Here is a 21576-nt window from a genome sequence, read left to right as displayed (position 1 = left end):
TTGCATATTAAATAAACATGTGTACAAACAAAGTATTTTTAAATAGTGATTCATGCTGGGGAGGAAACTAACAAGGGCCTGAGAGGGTACAACGGGAATATTGAATTCATCAAAGAGGTCAGGAGACCCTCTTCTGTGGGAGGTACTCAGGGACAAGCATTCCAGGAGGAGGGAACAGAAGATGCAAAGGCCTTGAGGTAGGAAAGAGTGAGTCTTTGCCAGAAGGACCACTGTGGCTGGCTACAGGGAACGAGGGATAGAGGGTGGGAGACGAGGTGGGAGAGGTAGGGGAGGCCAAATTAAGCAGGGAGACCCTTGTAGGTCTGGAGGGGGCTTTGGATTTTTCTCATTGTGAATGGAGAAGCAAGTGGGGCATGTGGGGGTAACAGCTGATCTGACTGACACTTTAGAAAATGCTGCTAATTAAACCATGACATTCATAGATGATTAGACACCAGGATCTCAATGACATTCAGATGTGAACATGTACATCTTGGCATCAGTGAAATATGGGAAGAATCCTCTGTCTGTGGGAGGAGGGGGAAGCCCCCTGGGTTCTAAGACCCACCCCAGGAAGTAAAGGCTCCGCCTGGTTCCAGCCCTGGTCCTGGCCAACCTGGGACATCAGGGGATGCTGGAGGTTAGCCTAAATCCGCTTTGGGGCAGTATAGACCTGCTGCTTTTACACGCAGCCCTGCAGTGTAGCCCCAAGGCTGAGTCATGGCAAAGTCATGGCCTTGAAATGAGAATCACAGGGGCACCTGGCATGTTAAAGGGATGATTGTTCCTGAGTATATAGCTTCAGCTGGCACCGGCAACACCCATCGAGTTATTCACTATGCTGCTCATGGTAGCTGGGACTACGTCGCAGAAACCCACGCTGGCCCAGTGGCTCTGGTTTTTTCTCTCCCCTGCTCTGCCCCAGTGCTGGTCACACCATCTGCGGTAACTCATATAACCTTCACTGTCCTCCCACCTCCACCAGGAGGTGGTAATAACCACAGCCAGGATCGTCATTCCACCTGCCAGGCTCTGTTTTGGGTGTTGTACCAGCATGAACTCATTTACTCCTCCCCATGATTATTGTGCCCATTTTCTGGAGGAGCAAACTGAGTCACACAGGAGTTAAGCAACTTGGCCAAAGGTCACACAGGCAGCTAGCCCTGCAGCTGGGATTTGAACTTGGGAAATCTCAGCCAAGAAGCTGCTTCCGCTTGCTCCTGTTGCTTTCCCTGGACTCTGGGCCCGTTTTTCCCTCTGCAAAATGGGCCTAAAATCTGGCTGGGCGTGGATCCCCATGGACCCTGACCTCTGTTTCCTGCAGCGTGTACAATAACAGCATCTGTGATGTGGGAGCGGAGAGCCTGGCACACGTGCTTCCAGACATGGTGTCCCTCCGGGTGTTGGAGTGAGTGTGGACAGTGGGTGGCAGGGGTCTGTGGCTTGGGGGGACTGCGGGGTCTCCTGCTGCCAGGCTGGAAAGGGCTGCTCTTTGAGAGCGTGGGGACAGCCTTGGTCTGGGGCCTGATGGCCCTGAGCAAGGGCCAGGCCCCCAGGATGGGTTTCCCTCTCTAGTGTCCAGTATAACAAGTTCACGGCCGCCGGGGCCCAGCAGCTCGCCGCCAGCCTGAGAAAGTGCCCTCACGTGGAGACACTGGCGTAAGTCTTGGTCCCTCTGTGGGCGGAGAGACACCAGCTCTCCAGGGGCGCAGCTCCTGTGAGCCCTGAGCCCAAATCCTGCTCTCACCCTCACCAGTGTGGGATCTTAGATGAGCAAACTTTGCCGTGCTGGCCTCAGTTTCTTTGTCTGTAAAACGGGAGTGATAATATTTACCCCAAGCAGTTTTGTGAGGTTCAAGTTAATCTTGGAACAGTGGCTGGTGCCTGAAAATGCCCAGTGTATTAGGGTGAATGATAGGAAATCACTTAAATTCTGTGATTCTGGACCTGGCAAATTTAGCAGTTTCATATGGTTCAAATTTATGTGTTATTCTGTCACCACAGTGTCCAATGTCTGATATCAGCACTTTATACTCTCTCAAGGCACTTTCACCTACATAATCCCTCATATCTTCTGGGCTAGAATTTATAGGACCCATTTTACAGATGAGGAGAATGAGGCCCAGAGAAGCTAACTAACTTTTTTGAGGTCTAGAGCAGAACCCGGTCTACTGAAAGGGGTCTCAGGACTTCAAGGTCTCTGCAATCCCCATATCCCCGCCCTGGTCTGGTTCTGCTGGGTGGGAGGTCTCCAAGGTTCTAGGCTGGGTGGTAGGTGGGAATTGGGGGGTCCCCTTCTCTCCTCTAACTGGCCTGCCATGGACATCTCAGGATGTGGACGCCCACCATCCCGTTTGGTGTCCATGAACACCTACAGCAGCTGGACTCAAGGATCAGCCTCAGATGAGCTCTGGGATGCCTGGGACGAGCTACCCGAGGTGGGCTTGGACGGGGATAACTGGGGGGTGGCTGCTGGGTGAGCACCGCGGGATGTGCACCATCTGCGGCCTCCTGCTGTGATTGACGGAGGTGTCTTTAAAGGCTTTGGGGACTGGACCCTGAGCCTCCTGTCTGTGGCCAGGCCTGGAGAGGTGGGGGAAGGATGGAGCATGGGGGGTGGTCAGACATCCACAGGCCTTAGTTTGGGCAAGAGCTTCCATAGAGGTCCCCCCAGCCACCCCTGCCGCCTGCCCTGCATGGTCTTATAGGAATTTGCTCTACGCGTTTCTGTGCCAATGACTGTCCCCCCCACTTCTGTGCTCCCCCAACCTGTGATGTCCCCCTCCTCCAATGCCACGTCCTCCCCAATCTCAACAGCGCCCTGTCCGTGGGTCCAGCTGCCCCCTCCTGAAACTTTCTGACTCAGCCCTTCTCCTGATCTCTCACAGCACATTCTCAGAGGACGCTGACCACACTGGACCTTGACCTGGTTATCTGTGGACACAGTTGTCCTTGGGCCCACGAGCCAAGCAGCCTGGCGCCCAGCCCTGCCGGCTCAGGGTCGGCCCCCACCCAGCTTCGAGGAGGACCTGCTCTGAGGGCCCAGCTCCAGGCCCCCATGGGGCCCAGGTCGATGACAGCCCCGCAGACGGGGTGGGTGCCCGGTGGCCACTGCGGTCCACCCAGGAACCCTGAGGCAGGCCCTGCGGGACACTCTACAGCGTAGGCAGGCCAGAGTAGAGGAGTGGGGCATCCCCATCTCCGTCCCCCCAGGTCCCTGCTGGCCCGGGAGAGAGGCACTTCTCCACACTGCACTCCTAATAGGGGTACACTGCGTGCTGTGCGGACAGCCGTGGCCGCCCCGCCAGCTCCTTTCCCAAACTGTGACAGGCCGGGATTCTGCATTCTGTGGCAGCTGCTTCGTGTCTGCTGGACCCACTGTTTTGCACTAACTTCGTTGAGCCCAAAGCTTGGCCTGGCAGAGACACACCGGACTTTAGCTGGAAAGAGCGGACGGTACACTAATGGAGAGGGGAAGGGCGAGGGGGCTGGAGCCACACCTGCCTCTCAGCCTTCATTTCTTGTGTTGTGTTTCACTACATTATAAAGGGCTCACTTAATCTCATGGGCACGTCCACCATTTGAGTTTATACCTTGATGACCGTTTTGGGGCGCCCGCTGTTCGTTTATCAAATGCACCACATACTCCCCTCAAGATGCAGGGACTTAAAACGACACATGCCTTGATTCTGCTCCCGGGCCGGTCACTGTGGGCTGGGCTCGGTGGGGACAGCACATCTCAGCCTCACTCCGTGTCAGCAGGGGCGGCGTGCTGGCTGGTGGGGGGGGCCGGGGCTTTGGTTCCTCTAAGGAACCGACCACAGAGGGGGCACTTCTCCACGTGGGCTGGTTTGGGCTTCCTCATCGCGTGGCGGCTGGGTTGAAGGGCGATCATCCGAAATGGAAGAGGGACACAGAGACCAGAGAGAGAAGAATCCTTTCTATAAACCATCCTTGGGAGTCACATGGCATCACTTGCTCCACATTCTTTCTGGAATGGGACAGGGGGCCGTGGCTGTCCTACCACCCACACCCCAGCCCCCCGCCCCCCCGGCGGAGTCCACCATGGCCCAAGTCCTGTCTCTTTGGAGAAGCCCTTCCTACGGCATCCCGAGCTTTAGCGGCAAATTCATATCTAGGGACCAGCAAGGTGATGCACCGTAAGCCTTGCAGGGGGTTTGTTTCCCTCTGCCTCTCTCTGACTCGCCGTTCTATCCTGGGAGCCATTTCGTAGTCGGGCTGGCATCTTGCCTTGGCCACGGTGAGCCTGGAAGGGACCTGGGAGCTTTGTGGTCTGCACTGAGAGCTGCAGCTCAGCTGTTGTTTTCACTGGAGCGTAGCCTGCTTGGTCAGAAGTCCCAAGGTGGGTCACGCTGGCTTTCTCCCGGTGGCAGCGGGAGCAGTCTGCTCTGCTCTAGCGCACCAGCCCTGACGCCCGGTTCCCAGACTCTCCTCCTCTTTCCCGAAAGTGGGAGTCAGGGGTCAGGAGGTTCGGAGGGATTTGGACCCAACTGCTGGGTTGGCAGTCCTGGCAGAGACGGGTGTTGCCTTCTGCCGCGGCCCCGCTGCTGAGGGCACCAGGCGCTCTGACCCAGGCTTGGGTTTTAAAGAGCATGGGCATTACTCCTCAGGGTGTGCCCGCATTTGTGGATCGTGTGGACGCCCATGTGTGCAGCCGCAGGGGCGAGCACCCCCCAGCTGGATGGGGAGGGCACAGGGGCACGTACTGCTTCCGGTCTGAGTCAGAGGCCGTGATTATTCGTAGTTCTGACTTAATATACGATGGCTATCGCTTATTAAATAAGTTGCTACCTGTAAGGTGCTTCACAGTGGAAGGGACATAGTAGGTGTTCAGTAAGCACCAGCAACCACCACTTTGTGCCAGTACCTTATTAAGCCCTTAAGCTGGTCTAGGGCCAGCAGCAGACTCCAGAGCTAGATCACGTGGGCTCAGTGCCCAGCTCACCACTTGTGCAAATTACTTCTCGTGCCTCAGTCTCATCGTATATAAAATGGGCATAATTATAGTTCCTCTTTGTTATGCAGAGATTCAAGGAGTTAAGACACTGACAGCAAGAGCCTGGCATACAGCTCAATACTTGTTAGCTGTCCTTATTACGTATGAATGTGTGTTTTGTTTCTGCCTGTGCCTGGAATGTTCTTCCCAGGCCCTTCATAGTGGGCAACTTCTGATCCTGTAGGACTCGGTTTAAAGGACAGGTCCTCAGGAAGGTCTACCAGACCACCCTATCAAATAGACACCCCACCCCCACTCTCCAAACTGGTCATTAGTTTCTCGTTTTCATGCTTATTTGTTGTGTTGTCTGCTCCTGTCCTAGGATGTGAGCTCCAGAGGGCAGCTCACCTGTCTGCTTTGTTCACTGCTGTGCCCTCTGTACCTTCCAAGGTGCCTGAACACAGTAAGTGCTCAATAAATGTTTGTGGAATGAATGATCCTCATAACAACTTTGCTTATATGCTTTGCTCATTCCACAAATATGCACAGAGAACACAGTGAGGTACTCAATACAATGCTCAAAGCTCCTGCTCTGGAAAGTGTTGTATTTTAGTAAATTAAAAAAAAATTCCCTAGGCAGGGCTGTCTGGCATTGTTGGGTGGTCCGTGCACTGCACAAAGGTACCTAAAGAAGGGGGTAAATGGGGGCTCCAAATCAGTGTGGACTCTGCTTGCCAAGCTGGGAGTCCTGATGCAGAGCCATGTCACCCCAGTGGGGCACCTTTGTAATTATTAGCACAAAGTCATCTTATGAGGTACGTCAATTACTGTTCCCATTTCACAGATGTGACTTGCCTAAGCCCACACCCCTGCAGAGGAGGCTCTGAGTGGAGATGCACACTCGCCTTTTGGTTTCCGTGGAGGGGTGGGTCTGCACAGGCACAGGCACCGTGTTGCTGGGACTGCTCTCCCAATTTGCCGGGTGGGAGGAGCGATCCCCAGAGGAATCAGGGCATCTGTCCGGAGTCATGCTGTATGTTGATGGCATGATTCCAATTTTAATACATTTTTTCAATAAATGCTCAGCTTTCCCCCCAGGCCTCTCCCCCATCAGAAACCTCTCCCTTTGGCCGCACACCTCTCTTCCTGGGCCTCTCAGGTGTGTTCTGTACACGGCTCTTGGCACCCTTTCTTAGCACAGAAAGACAAGGGGTGCTGGGGCTGTTTTTTCTCTGGAGTTCTGTGGGTGCATGACCCTCCCTCACCTGTGACCTCACTCACACAACGGAGCCAGTCATTGTGCCTTGTTAACTTCGGTGTGTATGTGGGGGTGCTCTGAGGATCACAGGGCACTGGCAGAATGGAGAACCACGGCTACGCTCTGATGAAATTGCAGGTCGACCCAAATTCACCTGTTCCTTCCCTTCCTCTCGGACTCTTCTGCCCTTTGTGGAATGAGAGGTCCTGCCTAACGGCTCCTTCGCCAGATCTCAAAAAAAAGAAAAAGGGGAAAAAAAAAAAAAGAGGCAAGGCCCCCACAGGCTGGAGTTGCATACATGTTTTAATTGAAAGAAGTCAGCCTCCTAAGTATTGCTTTTACAGGTTTATCAACATCAAGTATGCATACCACTCACATTTTCAAAAATATTTCCGGCCAGAGGGGCGACGCGGCATTCCCCCGGCATGATGTCTCAGATCGGGCAACTTGATGAAGAAGCAGCAACTTGAATAAGTCACACCCGGCCCTCGGCCTCTGACACCGTCTGTGGCTTCTTTTCCTTCTGACTTACTCCCTGAACTAGTCATTGCATCTAAGACCAGCCTGAGGCCCAAGCCGGCTGGGTTGCGGGCTCCGCGGGCTTCAGAAGGAGCTGGGAGTGGCTTCCGTGTGTGTCCGCACTTTGAAGTATTCTCTAGGAAGATTAAGTGGGAGAAGCAGGTGCAGCCGGGGGTGAGGAGCGGCGAGGCAGGCTCTGGCTGGGTTCTTGTAAACATCCATCGCAACTGCGAAAGGTCATAAGCCAAGGCAAGGCTGTGTGTGCGACGCTGCGGGCGGGGGAGGTCTTCAGATGCCCTTGCCTTTCCCCTCGGGCAGGGGCAAAGGCCTTCTGGGCCTCCGCTCTCAGTTTCAATCTCTCTGTCCCACCCTCCTGGGTCTGGACGGAAACCTCTCTGTTGGCATGGAGCTTTTGGGGGAAGCAGGCCTAACGAGAAGGGAAAAGGGGTGTTACCAGCACAGAAGCACCATCCCACTGTCACCCTATACAGTGGCCTCAGCCTTTCTCCCTCCCATCAGAAACCCCAGACAGACGCAGGCTGGGCATGTTGTCCTACAACTTTTATTAACTCTTTATAATGAATTTGGTGGATTTCTAAGGACCCTGGACTGGACAGCCAGTGCAATTTCATTTGGGAGAGGAAGGATGGTCCATTCCTTGGAGGGAGGAGGCGCATCCTGGTACCCAAGGAGGGAGGGCTTGCTCAGGGGTCAGGCAGGGTCTGCTGGCCGACCTGAGCCCCAGGGCAGCTGAGCAAGCTCGGGGCAGTGGGCAGGGCTTGGCAACACCTCCCACCTTGCCCGGAAAATGCTTCGCAGGCTGTGGCCTCAGCCAAGCCATTCAGCAGCCCTGCTGCGCTGGTCCTTCCGGGACATGGCATCGTCCACACTGCCACATTTCCCAGGCCCTTCACTTTCTGTGTCTAGCTGGGTGCCAGAGGCTCTGCAGTATCTTAAACTCCCAGGCCTAGCCACCCGCCCTAACTCTCTGCCCCTCCATAGCCAGCTCCGACTACACGTTCTGCAAACGTCATCGCGCACCAATTAAAACTTGTGTGTCAGATATGCAACATGCGCTATCATTCACAGACATTTGGGGCAGAACAGTTCTCCGGGGCGGGAGGTCATTCTGGGCACTGCAAGACTGGGAGCAGCATCCCTGGTCCCCAAACACTAATGCCAGTGGCGTTCCGGGGCACGGTGACAATGAAAAATGTACCCTCGCCCCACTTCCAAGGGGCACATTGAGGGGGCAGAACAGCTTCTGTTGAGAACTGCTCATTTCCCCAAGGTTCAGAGAAGCCAAGTGATAGGTGCAGCTGGCGCTGGAATGGTGACAATGGTAGAAACTGTCACTATCAGGTGGCCACCACCACCACCCCGATGGTCCTCACCCCCATGAGGGCACGCTGATCTGGTGGCTTCCACCTGTGGGGGACCTGCCTCCAAAGCCCACCCAGCTCCCGGGCTGCAAGTGCAGGCAGAGCCCACGTCTCCCCAGAGCTGCCTTCCAACCACTGACGACCAGGAAGGTGGTGGGTCAGCACCCCAGCTCCTGCACCCCGCAGCTGACTCCCCACCTGTCCCAGCCCCTGGAGTTCTGGAGCAGGACTGAGCACTGAGCTCAGGGCTGCAGGGACCTCCTGGATGACAGAACCCTTTCCTGTCTCACTGACCCACTCCCTCCTGGTAGTTCCTGGGATCACTTCCCCAATAATCGACTTGCACTTGAACCTTTGTCCCAGGGTCTGCTCCTGGGAGAGCAGACCTGAGAGGCAGCGTTACACACACCATGTCATTCAGCCCTCCTAAAACTCCTGGAATGACATACTATTGGGATTTTCATCTTACACAGACATTAAGGCTCAGACACGGTAAGACGGGGCGAGATTTTCAGCACTACCTAATTTCATCCCTCCTGCGTGCCAGGTCCTAAGCTGGGTGCTGGGGACCCCGCGATACATGCAGCCATGCTTTTGAGACACAACCTGGTGGGCATTCGCAGCCCAAGGTAAGACACCCCACAGGGAGGCGCACAGGGGCCGGAGGGAGCCCAGAGCGCGGGAAGACTGTGCACGAAGCGGCAGGCTGGCAATGAGGGCACAGCAGGCCCTAGTTTGGTACGGGGTGGGGGAAGGGAGCAAGAAGGCAGGCCATGGTGGACACACAGAGGGAGAGAGGAGGAAGGGCCAAGTCAGCCAAGTGTCTTGCGCTACCTGCCGGATTCACCCTCTCGAGGCCAGCTGGGAACACCCTCTCCCACTGCGGAGACCTTCCCTCACTTCCACTGATGACACGGGCCAAGTCCAGAGCACTGGTGAGCTGTGCCCTCTAGAAAGGCATCCACGGCTTCCCCTTGCATCCCACTAGGAATCCACCTTCCGCTAATCTTCCGCTCCAAAGAACCCCTGGGGTTCCCTGTGGCGGTTAGTGCTGGTGCCCCGAGAGCAGGGCTCACTCCAGACATCTCCAAGGCAGCGGTTCACACTTAAGCCCGTTTCAGGCTTGTGCAGACTGGGCGGGCATCAGAGAGGACAGAATCACCCCCAGCAGGGGGACCCACTCCTCTCCCAGTCTTGGTGTCTGCCACCAGCACAAGCCGTCAGTCTGGCTGGAACGCGTCTCTGACACGCGCCAATCCCCGTCTGACCAGGCCCAGGGCCCCGCAGGCACCGGCTCCAGCTGGCCCTGCTACCGCTGTCTCTTCTGTGCCATCCGCGGGGTCACCCATTTATGGCGAGTGAGGCCAGCCTTCCGCTCCCGAGAGCAGCCCCAAGCCCCTGTCCTTCCAGGGCGCTACTTTGCTTTAAAAAGCTCCCATTGAAAGAAAACAGTGACACGGATGAGAATTCAGACCACAGAGCCGAAATTGCTGGCAGTGTCACAGGGGCTTTGGGGAACCCCGATCAGGGTTCAGTCCCACTCCTTCCACAAAGTGCCCGGACAGGGTGGGGATCTGCCCTGAGTCATACAAGCAAGGGGAGGACAGCCCTGGTTTCTGCGTCCTTGGCTGGAGGATGTCCTGAGACCACTCAGCTGTGCCGCCTGCTCTGGCTGTTAACTTGCAAGTCCCGGCCTCACAGCAACCCCCCATCCCACCCCCACCCCGCCGGGAGAATCGTGAGAATCTCAGAAGCAGGCGGTATTTCCAAGCACTCTATGCTCGCCTTGTACTATCTGCTTTTACTCCTGTCCTAGCTCATGTATACCTCAGAACCCCGGGGGCGGGAGGGGGGGCAGGCTCATCATCGGGAACTTCAGATGGGGCTCAGAGAGGCTTCAGTCATTGTTGAAGGCCACACAGCTTGCAAAGGGCAGAGGCGGGATTTGAACCTCTGTGGTCTCATTTTAGGTTCATCTCTTTCCTCGCAGGCATCAAAAGCCTCAGGCTGAAAGCTTGCAGAATCCAAGGCAATGGGTTCTCGAACCTTCTGATACCTTTAGAGCATGACTTACAATTCATCAGCCATTGGCTTTATTTCCCCCCACCCCCTTCCTCTTTCTTTGGGAAACTGTAACCTTTCATTCCAGGCTATTCCGGAAAGCTGGACGGGGGAGTGGCCGGCTGACTCATTTCTGTCATTAAGAATGACAGCTGGGGCCCTCGATCCATTTTAAGAAGGAAAGTCTCAGCTTACTGCCTCTGGAGAGAGGCTGCCTCGTTTGGGATTGGCCCTTGCGTCTTAGGGGTGCTGGGGGGCGATGCTCTGGACAGGCGTCTTCCCACGGTCCTCCTCGGGGCAGTCAGGGCAAGGCCTATCTGTGGGAATTCCAGTGCTGCCCCTTCCTAGCTGTGTGACCTCAGGCAAATGACCTCTCTGGGCCTATTTTCTTCATCCGAAAGAGGAGAACAGTGCCCACCTCATTAGGCTGTTGGGAGGACACGAAATCACGTCACTGGAGTGCCTACAATACACAAGGCATCATCCGCAGTGGCCCCTCGCCTCCTCCCCACCTGTTCCAGCCAGCGACCGCACCAGGCAGGGGGCTTCCTCGGCGCTCAGGGCCTTCAGAAAACAAGAGCCCTGTTGCCCTCCAAAGACCTTGTGTGCTGGAAACCCATTGCTCGTTCCTCTTTCTCATCCACCAACCGACCAATTCAAGTGGCTAAAGAGAGATGTTACCCAGAGCCAAATGGCTCCATGTGCCCACTGTTGTCTCAGTGATGGGCCGGGTGGCAGAAGGACCTCTGCCTCGGCCAGTCTGAGAGGTCGCGGCTGATGGGGGATGGGAAAGGAGATGATGCCCGGCTACCTGGGTCCCTGATAGAAGTCAGTGTTCTGGAGAAACGAGGATTGGTTTCTCCAACCAGGATTCTGCTTTACATGTCAGCTGCTGACATGTACCAGCTATGGGTTTTGTGAAGATTCTCGGTCCAGAACGTGTCTCCAGCTGGTCGGGGCCTCAGACTTAGTGAGGCCCTTCTTAAAGATTCTGTTTATTTATTTGACAGACAGAGATCACAAGCAGGCAGAGAGGCAGGCAGAGAGAGAGAGGAGGAAGCAGACTCCCCGCTGAGCAGAGAGCCCGATGCAGGGCTCGATCCCAGGACCCTGGGATCATGACCTGAGCTGAAGGCAGAGGCTTAACCCACTGAGCCACCCAGGCATCCTAGTGAGGCCCTCCTGAAGGGCAGTGATTGCCCATGAGTCCTGCCACGTCTAAGAACTACCCAGATGATGGTTTATTCAGTATTTTAAATCAAGGCACCTTTGTTTTTTTTTTAACTCCAGATTTTTAAAAGGAACCTTTATGTCACTATCATGAATAAAAAACAGAATCATCTGGGGTGTCTGGGTGGCTCCGTAGGTTAAGCGTCTGCCTTTGGCTCAGGTCATGATCTCAAGGTCCTGGGATCAAGCCCCGCATCGGGCTCTCTGCTCGCTTCTCCCTCTCCCTCTGCCCCTCCCCTCAGCTCATGATTGCTCTCTCTCAAATAAATAAAATCTTAAAAGACAACAGAATCATTGGTCATAAAGAGAGGGCAACGCTAAACACAAGTATGATGAAAATGAAACCATCAGCTCTAGCCAGATACCCCTGGCCTGCAAAACTGAGCCTGGGTCTGGTTTCTTTGGTCAGAAGGGGAAGTAGCAGGTGCCCAGGAGCGACAGAGCATCAACAGTCTGTTTTAGTAGCCTCCCCTGTGGCGGAGGACCTCACTCCAGGAAGCCCTGGGAGCGGGGCTAGGAGGCCCAATGGGCCACGTCATAGCTGGGTATCCGGGGTGAGTCACTGAACATCCCCAAGCCTCAGTTTCCCTCCCTGTGTAATGGAGCTAACGAGCCCTGCCCCACCTGCCTCAAGGATGGCGTGTAGGGGAAGCTAGGAGATGTGGGAGAGGCACTTATTTTTAACCACCTAGCCAACCCCCCCCCACCCCTCGCAAGGAATCCCAGGAATGAAGCCTTCCCTTTCTGGGGGAGGGAGGGTGTGGAACTAGAGCTCGCTCCCCAGGCTGGGGGCAGGGGATGGCAACTGTGAGGGCCCCAGATCACCGGACTCACTGACTCACCGGGTACCAGTTATCATAGCCCTGGGCTGCTTCTAAAAGCAGAGCTGAGGTCCCAGATCCCATCCAGATCCCCCTTTGCCTTAAAGGCAGAGACACATCCTCCTTGGAAATGGGTCCCCAAGAGGAGGAGGCCAGCATCGGAGGAAAGGGGAGGCTTCTGGGGCTGAGTCGCCTCTGGGTCTGACACACCGTCAGACAGCATCATTTGTTAACGGCCACACGCCATTCTTTTAAAAACAAATTCACATAAAAAAGTAGATTTTTGAAAAACGAAGTACTAAAACTAATGGATTTAATTGTAACTCCAAGTTATAAAGGGAGAAATAGTCACTTTACAGCGGAGAGACCTGGCAGACACCACTTTAGCCAAACCATCAAAGTTCACATCACCAGCAGTGGGACAGACAGACGTCATGCGCCTCCCACATACCCTGCACTCCCTTCTCCGCGGGGTTCCTGCCAACAGTGCATCATCTGAGCCTCATCTCAAGAGTAAACATCAGATAAACCCAAACAGAGAGACAGTCTACAAGATGCCAGACGTGAACTCCTCCAAAATGTCAAGGTCATGAAAGATAACAGTGAGGAGATTGACGGCAACTTGAGAGACAATTTAGGCAGAGGGTGATCTGGGTGGTGGGATCCGGGACCTCAACCCTGCCTTTTTATTGTGAAAGGTCGCCATTGGGACAACTGGTGAGATCTGCAGACGTCACGGATTAGGGTGGTTTTGGCTTGCATCAGTGTTAAATTTGCTGATCTTGACCATTGTGCTATGGTTATGGGAACGAATGTTCTCCATCTACGAAGCTATACAGGGAAATATCTGGGAGTAAAGGAATGCAATGTCTGCAATCGTTTTCAAATGGTTCAGAAAAACAAGCTATACATCTGTGTGTACGTACACACGCACATACGCGGCACGAGCACACACTGCCTACGTGCGCAGATATGGAAAAATGTCAATCCGTACAATTGGGGACCCTGGGTGAAGGGTGGGGGGACTTCTTTGTACTCTTCTTGCAACGTTTGTATACTTGTGAAGTTATTTCAAAATAGTTTTATTTAAGAAACTCAGCAAAAAGGAGTGAGCTCTGTGCAGCAGGCCTGGAAGAGCCATGAGCGGTATTCTGAGATGGGATTTGGGGCGCCTTCCCGGAGGCCTCCTGTGGCTGGGGTAAGCCCAGCACTGGGTTGGGTAGGGGGGCTCCGCTGTCTCAGTCAGCTTTGCTTCCCTGGCCCCTCACTTGTCCTTTCTGGGCCTCAGCTTCTTTATTTGTGTGATGCGGATAATGGTGCCTGTCCCTTTAACTGTGATCTTGATTTCCCACAAACAGGATAAGCTTTCAGAAGTTCCGGGGTAAAGACAGCAGATAAATCAGGAATGGGAATGGCCAAGTTGAAAGGAGGCCTTCATTTTTTTTTTGACACAGGACTGTGAGGGTGCTTCTTGGATGAAACCTCCGGTTTGCATACCTCAGGGCCAAGGGAGCTGAACCGCTGACATCCCTTGAGATCCCTAATGGGGCCTTCTCCGATCCACAGGGGCAGCCAGCACCCATGCGCCCTGTGCCCAGCAGGCTTCCAGGTGAGCCTTGCGTTAGGACAGAGCTAGAAAGTCAGCCAGGCCTGGGGTGCACCTGCCTCCCCTTGCCACCATCACCTGTCTCTTGTCTGGACCCCCGCTACGGGAGACCACCTGACTTCCCCCATCTGCCCTGACCGCTCTTCTTCCCCTCACTCCCCACAGGAGCTCTACCAGCTGCCCGTGGGCTCTCCCAAGACTTCAATCCATGGCCCATGTCCCCGCAGAAGGTCTGGGTTTCTGAGCGGGGCAGTGACACGCCAGCCGGGGTATTCTGCTGCTGGCAGAATGGTACGGAGGGACCAGGGCAGCTGGATCAGAAGCAGCAGCTGTGGCTCTGAGTCAGGACCCGGAAGCTGGGAGACCCTGTAGTAAGCAGACTGACGGGTCCGGTTACCCTAGCTCGGTATCGGAGCTACACCAGGCACCGCTGACGCAGGCGGCAACGTTCTGCAGGCTCTCCGTTTCCGGTGCACTCAGGCTCTCTCCACAGCCCTCCCTCACTCTGTGCCAGGAGCAGGGACAGATCAATCCAGCTGCTCCGCCTCCGCATCGGAAGTGCTGGGATGTGAGGACGCTCCCTGGCTGCCAGGCCAGCCGCAGTGGCCCTCCTGGGAAGTGGCCTTCCCTCCTAGGAAGCAGGGAGCTCCTGATTCCCCACTTCCTGCCCCCAGGCAATGATTAAAACTCTAGGAGAACTGCAGGGCGGACAGGGCTCCAGAGCTGGTGGACTTTGGGAGACCACAGGCAGTGGGAAAGGTGCCCCGGGGGTCCTGGGCCAAGAGGGCAGAGCGGGTAGTCTGTCCCAGCGGCCCACACCTGAACCCGCCCAGCACTCAGGCAGGCAGTCCTCTTTGGCTCATTTGGGGATCTAAGTGTTCACTCGTGAGTGCACGTGCAGTTTTATATACTTGCAAGAGCCCGAGTGTACACACTTTCCATTATATCTGACTGTTAATGCTAGCAGTGGTATATTACTATATCGCTTACTGTACACGGGAAGGTCTGCGAGCTCTATGTGTATCTCACTCAATCCTCTCAGTGAGGAACATGTCATTATCCCCATTTTTTGGAAGAGAACAGTGACAGAGGGAGATACGGAACAGGCCCAAGGTCAGAGCTGGGACTGGGATTTGAACCAGGTTCTTGCTTATGACCCCAACCCTAATATTGCCTCCTTCGGGAAGTGCTCAACAAACGTTGGGTGGACGGTACCGTGCGGGCACACACCAAGGGAAAAAAGAGAGAGAGGGGCAAGTGAGTACACCTTGAGATCCACCCCAGTCCCCACTACCTAGCATGCCCCATACCCTTAGCCAGTGCCTCCATGACCTTCTGGTGTGTAACATGAGAATATGTCCACATGAGAACAAGCCAGAAATAATGAGATCTGACTACTGAGGTTCCTTCACTTCCAGAAAGGGGCCCGGAGCTGAGGTACAGCCAGACCCTTTTTGGAGCTCTCCCAAAGGCTTTGCCTGCTGCTGGCTACCCTTCCCCTCCCCCAGCCTGGGCTTCCCTGGTTCTGGGGCCAAGACCACCCTGGCCTGGCTTTGGGATTGGGGGAGAAGGAATGCTGTGCGTGGCTTCCGCACTTCTTCAGGCTTGCGTACTGTCCCCAGCCCGTGGCCTCCCTACCTCCCAGCTCGGGGCCAGACCCTCCGACAGCTTTGCAAGGGTGTCCCAGCTTTGCAAGGAAGGGTGTCCCTGAGACATACTTCCTGGCGTTTCTGCGCAAACAGCCTCTGCTGCAAAGTTTGTCGGAGCATTTGGGCTTCAGTTTTTGGTTCAGAGTCTGCCAATGTTTTCATTTGGAAGGGGAAGTGTTTCTGTTGATGTGGTGAAGAGATAAAATAAGACACCGACTTACACTGTCTGAAAGTCAAACGCTTGGCTTGGAGGCAGGGATTCATTTTGGGATCTGCAAGGCCTAGCACAGGGCCTGGTAGAACAGCAGGCAGAGGTAAAGTTTGCTGAGCAGCTGACTGAGTAATACACAAAGGGCCTAGAACCGGGCATGGGCGATGATCAATACTCAGTCCAGGTTTTGAATGGATTCCGCAGGTCCTGCCTTCAAAAGGTGTTCTCAGCCTGTGTTTCTCCATCTTTAGCAACCTTGCCATATCCAGGCCCCCGGCCTGAGCAACTGAACAGCTCCTAACTGGCTTCTCCGCTTCCATACTTGTCCCGAGAGCCGATTCTGCCCACAATTGCCAAAGTCGGCTTTACAAATTGTGAATTGAAATTGTGTCACCTCCTGCTTCCCACGGCTCATGGCCATGGCCTCCTATGTCCTTTATGGTCTGCCCCCACCCGTCCCACAGACCGCTTCCTGGGCTGCTCTTAGCCACACTGGCCTCCTCTTAGTTGCTGCAAGAACTAACTCTCCCACCTCACAGCTTTGGCTCCAGATTCCCTCTGCCTCGATTGGTTTTTCCCAGATCTTAGATCTTCAGGCTGGCTCCTGCAACCAATTTAGGGCTCAGCGAACTGTGTCCTCTCAAGGGACCTTCTCTGCCCCCCCCTTTCTAAAGCAGCCCATCTCTATTCTTCTGCTTCGCTCACTCAACAGACATTTATTGAGTGTCTACTAGATGCCAGGCACTGCCCATGTCCTCGTGGCTCACAAAAAGATCTCATCACCTTCTTTGGGAATCTGCTTGTCCTTTCTCACCAAGTGCCAGGAGGTCACACCTCAGTCTCTCTTGTTCACTGTGTTCACCCACTGGGCACAATATGTACTCCATAAATATGTGTTCAATCAAAGAATGGATTTATGGATGGATGGATGGCAGGCAGGCAAGGAGACTGGGTAGGTATGCAGGGCAGCTGACCCACTCTCCACCTGGCACTTGGTTCTGGCTAAGGTCTCAGTGAGCTCAAATGAAGCTTTTATCAAAGAAATCTCACTGTCCACCTCTCAGGGGGAGCCCCCAGCCCTCAGCCTACCTCTAGCAGGTCCTGCCCCACCCTGCATTCCCTCTGACTATGGTCATCTTGGCAAGGGCAGGCCACAGAGGAGGGGAGTTAACTCAGCTTGCTTGGGGAAGTGGCATTAGTGTCCGTCTTCTAGAAGGAGCCCTTGCCATCTCAGTATCCTCCCACTCAGGCCCTGTGCCTAGTGACACTGCACACTGTCCAGTGGAGGGGCTCAAAGAGTGCTCGCAAGTCCCATGAACCTCACCAGACCCAACAGCCTGTCCCTCTCTCTTTCTCTCATCTTGTTCCGCTGTCTCTCTTCCCAGCCCTGAGACTTTGGCCAAGTCCCTCTCCTTCCCGGACCTTCGTTTCCCTCTCGGCAACACACAGGGTGGGGCAGGACACACAGCCGCCTGGTTGCAGCCTAGAACACCTCAGTGCAAAGATCCTGTGGTTCCTATTCCTGCTGGCCCAAGGGCTCCTTGAGGCCTTGCAAACACTGCAGGCAAAGCCAGCCCCCGCCTGCCTGGTCTGCGAAAGGAACCTGCAAAACTGGCAGTCCTTGCAGATGCAAGCTGCAGACCTCCCGAGCTGGGGCACCCTGAAACCCGACTCCCAAGCAGCAGCAAACCCAAGGCCAAAAGGAAGTGCAGACTTTGCAGAAGGAGGTTTCTCCTCTCGAAGCTTCAGCTGGGGCCCTTACTCTTGAGTCTCCACCCCGTCCCTCAGGGGCCACAGGACAAAGGTGGTCACTGCCTGGCTTGCTACCTCTTCTGACACTCCAAGTCTTTATCCTTCCAGGACTATGGGAATCCCCAGCAAGCCAAGGTCACCACCAAGCCAGACTGAGGCAGAAGGGAGGAGCTGAGAGCTCTGCCTCAAAGGGATCTGGGTGCAAAGGCTTTTCTACAAGCTGTGGCAATAGGTACCATGGCTAACCCGAACACCCCTTAGGCTCTGCCTCTCTTCCCCTCTGCAACAACTGTCACCTTCATCAGGGAAAGCTTTCCAGCCCCAGCTAAGGGCCTGACAGGGGTCTAGCCATTCCTGGCATCTGAATGGACCTCCAGGAGCCTGGGGGAAGGGTGCGTGTCTGGTGTGGAGATACCACCCTCTTCGCCAGCACCCCTAACCCACACTCATCTGGCGCAGAGAGGGAACTTACAGGTCTTGGAGGCCGGAGACAGCCTCGTCCTGGGGATTCCATCCCTGGCCCGACGATGCCCCCAACCAGTAGCGGCGGCATGATTTGGGGGGCTGGTCCAGGTCGAGGGGTGCGGGTCGTTGGGGGCAGGGGAGGACGGTAGCCAAGCCTACTCCAAGTAACCATCGAAGACATCGAGTTCCGAATCGGCATCGTAGAGGCCGGAGCCGGGATCGGAGAGCACGCCAAGGTCCACCAGCGCCTGGTCCATGTCCTCGGGCAGGAAGACGAGGCCCACGTTGAGGACAATGTACTCCATGAGGAAGGCGTAGTATAGGATCAGCACATTGACGAAAAACAGGCCCACGTAGAACATAGAGGGCAGCAGCGACGGTGGCACGTAGGGGACCAGGGGGCCCAGCGCGTCCAGGTGGGCCGCGACCCGGGCGCCGGGCATGCAGGGGGCGGCGAGGGCGGCGGCCCGGCGATCCCAGCGATCTCAGCCGCTGCGGCGCCCGGGCGGCCGGCAAGGGGGCAGCTCAGCCATCCAGGGACGCCCCGGGGGCTCGACCCAGGCGGCGCTGGGCCCCGGCGGTTCCCCCGCCGGTGTGCGGCGGCCTCTGAGGACGCGCCCCGGCCCCTGAAACGTACCCGGCGGGGTCCAGGCACCCCCAGATGTGCCCACAGGGTCCTCTCGATCCTCCCGGCGGCCAGGCAAGTCCCCCCCACTTGAGGTGGCCGGGGACTGCCCGGCTCCTCCGACGCGCCTCGCTCGAGCTCACAGGCCCTCGCAGCGCCGGCGGGGACCCCACTGCGGCTCAGCGTCGAGGGCCAGTCCCGGCGGCGGTCTCCCCAGCCCCGCCCGGCAGTTCCTCGAGCCCCCTCCGCGCCCCCGCAGGCCCAGCGCCCATGGCTGCGGCCGCCGCGTCGCCCTCCTGGTCGCGTTCCGAGCACCGCCTCCGGAGCCGCCCCGCGTTCATTGGCCCGCCGCCCCTTGCCCGCGCTCATTGGCCGACAAGACTCCCGCGCTCATTGGCCCGAGCCGTCCGGGGGCGGTACCGCTTCGTTCCGCCCCTCGGGGGCGCTGGCCTCTGAGCTGCTTCCCCGGTTCCGGGCTCCGCCCAGGTCTCAAATCCAATTGGCTCTGCGCATGCCCCATGGAGTAGCGGGAGGGGAACCACACAGAACACAGTTCAAAACTAGACAGATCCTGAAGGTTAAGGTAGCAGAAGGGAACCCCCCCCCCGCATCCCGCCCCAAGCCTCCTCAGCAGCCTTCCCTGAACTTGGACATGGCGTCACGCCTCTTTGGAACTCAGTTTACCTGTCAAAAGGAGGCGGGGTAGGGGAGCGGTGAATTTACCGGTGAAAACCTAGGACTTTCCAAAGTGGCAATTTTCCATGGTGGGAAAGATTAATCAGTGCCTCCTTCGGCTCTCCAAATTCTGGCTGCCAGAAGGTCCTTAACAGGTGCATCGCGAGGAGGTGCATAACAGGGTTCAGGGACACCCGAATAAAGAGATTCCCAGGCAAGTCAGACCTGCGGCAGTGGGGTTGCTTCCTGTTTTTGCTTTGTAAACCATGTTTGAAAGAGGACGTGGTTAAACATTGAAACAGCCAAGAATTACATAGAAAAATGAGTCTCGCACTCGCTGATTCCCCTTTTCATGAGCAACTTCTGTATATCCTTCAGGAGACTGATCTTGCCCGAAGCGCCTTCCAGAGCAGTTCCACAGACCTTCCTTATTTTTCAAGGATTTGATTTTTTGAGTAATCTCTGCACCCAAAGCAGGGCTTAAACTCACAACTCCAACATCAAGTGTTGCATGCTCTGCTGACTGAGCCAGCCAGGCGCCAGGACAGACCTTTACATCTCAGGTCACACTGAGCCGGGTGTTTTACACACATCGCTTAATTGCAGCTAGACGTGGCTGTGTAGCGTGCTAGGCCTTTTTACAGATGAGGAAATCTGGCCCCAGAGAAAAGGGAGGGCCCCGGAAGGCAGAGGCTAGGTCTGTGTGTGTTTGGAGATCAGACCTGCCCTTTTTTCTCCATTACTGTCTGCTTGCCCCTTTAGATCAATTAGAGCAAACCATTAATTCTCCAACTGCCTAAGGCGAAACAAACCTTCATTCTGTCAGTCACTCACACACGATGTGCCAAACTTTGTGCTAGGCAGTGGGGAAAACATGGGAACTTAGCCCAACTCTGAGCACAGCTAATGAGACACAGTAGTCCTTAGATAACTCTGCGGTGCAGAAAGGAACGAATGAATGGTGAACAGGGCAGTCTTGCCTCCAGGGAGCTTCTCACTCCTCCTGCAGGACAGACATGTAGATACATCTTCCTGGCTCATGTGGGGAGTTGGGTGTTTCATTTCTTCTAATTCTAATTCTTCTTCTCAATGTGGTAGTTTTGGGAATTGCTTGGATTTTGGGTGAAGACTAGAGAAATCCTCTGAAATCACAGGATGTTCAGTTTCGGTACACTGTTGCCCGAAGACCTTTCAAAATCTATTTTTTAAGTTGAAGTGGAAAAAGAAAAGCTGTAAAGACCGTCAAGACCATTACCGATTTGGTACAGATTAGTTTACGGGGGCATAAAAGGATGGTGCCAGGGTCTGAACCACGCACTTACTAGCTGCATGACCTTCCGTAAGTCAGCTCCTCTGTGATTCAGTTTCCCCGTGGGTAGCGTGAGGATGATAGTACCCACCTCATAGGCTGGTTGTTAGCCTTAAATATCAGTCTATGTAAAGCGCTCAGGACGGTGGCACATAGTAAAAGCCATGCAATAGCTATTCTGATTCTTGTCATACAACCTAAAGATTGTGAACACTGCGGTTACTTTGAAGCACCCAGCCTCACCGATTCCCTTCCCAGGGGTGCCCGCATAGGTTTCCCATTCCCGCCCACCGTCCGGGATACTGCGGGCTCCCCTCCTCCTCTCGCTCCGCCTCTTCACCGAGGCCGCAGGCCCGCAGTTGCGCAATGCACGCCGGGTCTTGTAGTTCGTTTGCCGAGTCCCGTCGGCGGGGGCCTCGCGGGCGAACTGCACTTCCCAGCGTTCCTCGTGGCGGCGGCCGTAAAGCGCGGCGGTCGAACGGCCGGTTCCGGCTGAATGTCAGTGCGGAGCTGTGGGCCGGGGAGGAAGGTGGTTGGCGGTACCTCTACCACCTCCGCCGCTGCCTCCTCCGCTTGTGCTGCCACTGCGGGCGCCCGGCCGCTCGGCCGCTCGGGCATGAGACCGTGAGGCGGGCAACAGGTCGGGGCCGCCGACATGTTTGGCCGCTCGCGGAGCTGGGTGGGCGGGGGCCATGGCAAGTCTTCCCGCAACATCCACTCCTTGGACCACCTGAAGTGAGTGTGTTGGGGGCTGAGGGGGGCAGGCCGCGGGGCTGGACTTGGGGATGGGGGCGAATAGCTCCGGGCCGTGGGCTCTGCGAGGTGTCAGAGCGAGGTGGAGGGCGGAGAGAGACGTCCGGGAGAGGCAGTACGATGATTAAGAGCGAGGGCTCTGGAGTCAGGGTGCCTGGGTTCGAACCCTGACACCGTCGCTCCTCGCTGTGTGACCTTGGGCAAGTGGCTTAGCTTCTCAGAGTCTCAGTGTTCCCATTTGTAAAGTAAAGGGATAGATTTCAGCTTACGGATGCACACTTCGTTGTTGCCAGGGCAACGGTG

The 21576-nt window shown here is 55.7% G+C and overlaps 3 protein-coding genes across 14 annotated transcripts in view; 2 read left to right on the top strand and 1 right to left on the bottom strand.

The window, feature by feature from the left end:
- LOC111156254 (class II major histocompatibility complex transactivator) overlaps window positions 1-3565 on the top strand; it is a 46184-nt gene extending 42619 nt beyond the window's left edge. For all 8 annotated transcript variants that reach the window (XM_022517012.1, XM_022517014.1, XM_022517013.1 and 5 more), the window contains 4 exons: window positions 1325-1408; window positions 1576-1659; window positions 2332-2438; window positions 2889-3565. In XM_022517012.1, coding sequence (XP_022372720.1) covers window positions 1325-1408; window positions 1576-1659; window positions 2332-2407 — 244 coding nt within the window. In that variant the 3' untranslated portion in view covers window positions 2408-2438; window positions 2889-3565. The remainder of the gene's footprint in view (window positions 1-1324; window positions 1409-1575; window positions 1660-2331; window positions 2439-2888) is intronic.
- A 3284-nt stretch (window positions 3566-6849) lies between these two features.
- On the bottom strand, window positions 6850-18824 carry LOC111156256 (Dexi homolog). Its single transcript, XM_022517022.1, has 2 exons — window positions 17919-18824; window positions 6850-7161 (listed from the first exon to the last, which is right to left on the bottom strand). The coding sequence occupies exon 1, from the start codon at window positions 18352-18354 to the stop codon at window positions 18067-18069; it is 288 nt and encodes a 95-aa protein (XP_022372730.1). The 5' UTR covers window positions 18355-18824; the 3' UTR covers window positions 6850-7161; window positions 17919-18066.
- Window positions 18825-21126: 2302 nt separating this feature from the next.
- LOC111155983 (C-type lectin domain containing 16A) overlaps window positions 21127-21576 on the top strand; it is a 207482-nt gene continuing 207032 nt past the window's right edge. For all 5 annotated transcript variants that reach the window (XM_022516482.1, XM_022516484.1, XM_022516481.1 and 2 more), the window contains exon 1: window positions 21127-21255. In XM_022516482.1, the coding sequence (XP_022372190.1) occupies window positions 21176-21255 (80 nt within the window). In that variant the 5' untranslated portion in view covers window positions 21127-21175. The remainder of the gene's footprint in view (window positions 21256-21576) is intronic.

This window comes from Enhydra lutris, unplaced genomic scaffold (assembly GCF_002288905.1).
Source record: "Enhydra lutris kenyoni isolate GAN:26980312 unplaced genomic scaffold, ASM228890v2 scaffoldscaffold45, whole genome shotgun sequence".
In the NCBI taxonomy this organism is placed as follows: domain Eukaryota; kingdom Metazoa; phylum Chordata; class Mammalia; order Carnivora; family Mustelidae; genus Enhydra; species Enhydra lutris.
The sequence above is the reverse complement of the archived record's forward strand: the minus strand, read 5'-3'. Positions and strand labels throughout refer to the sequence as shown.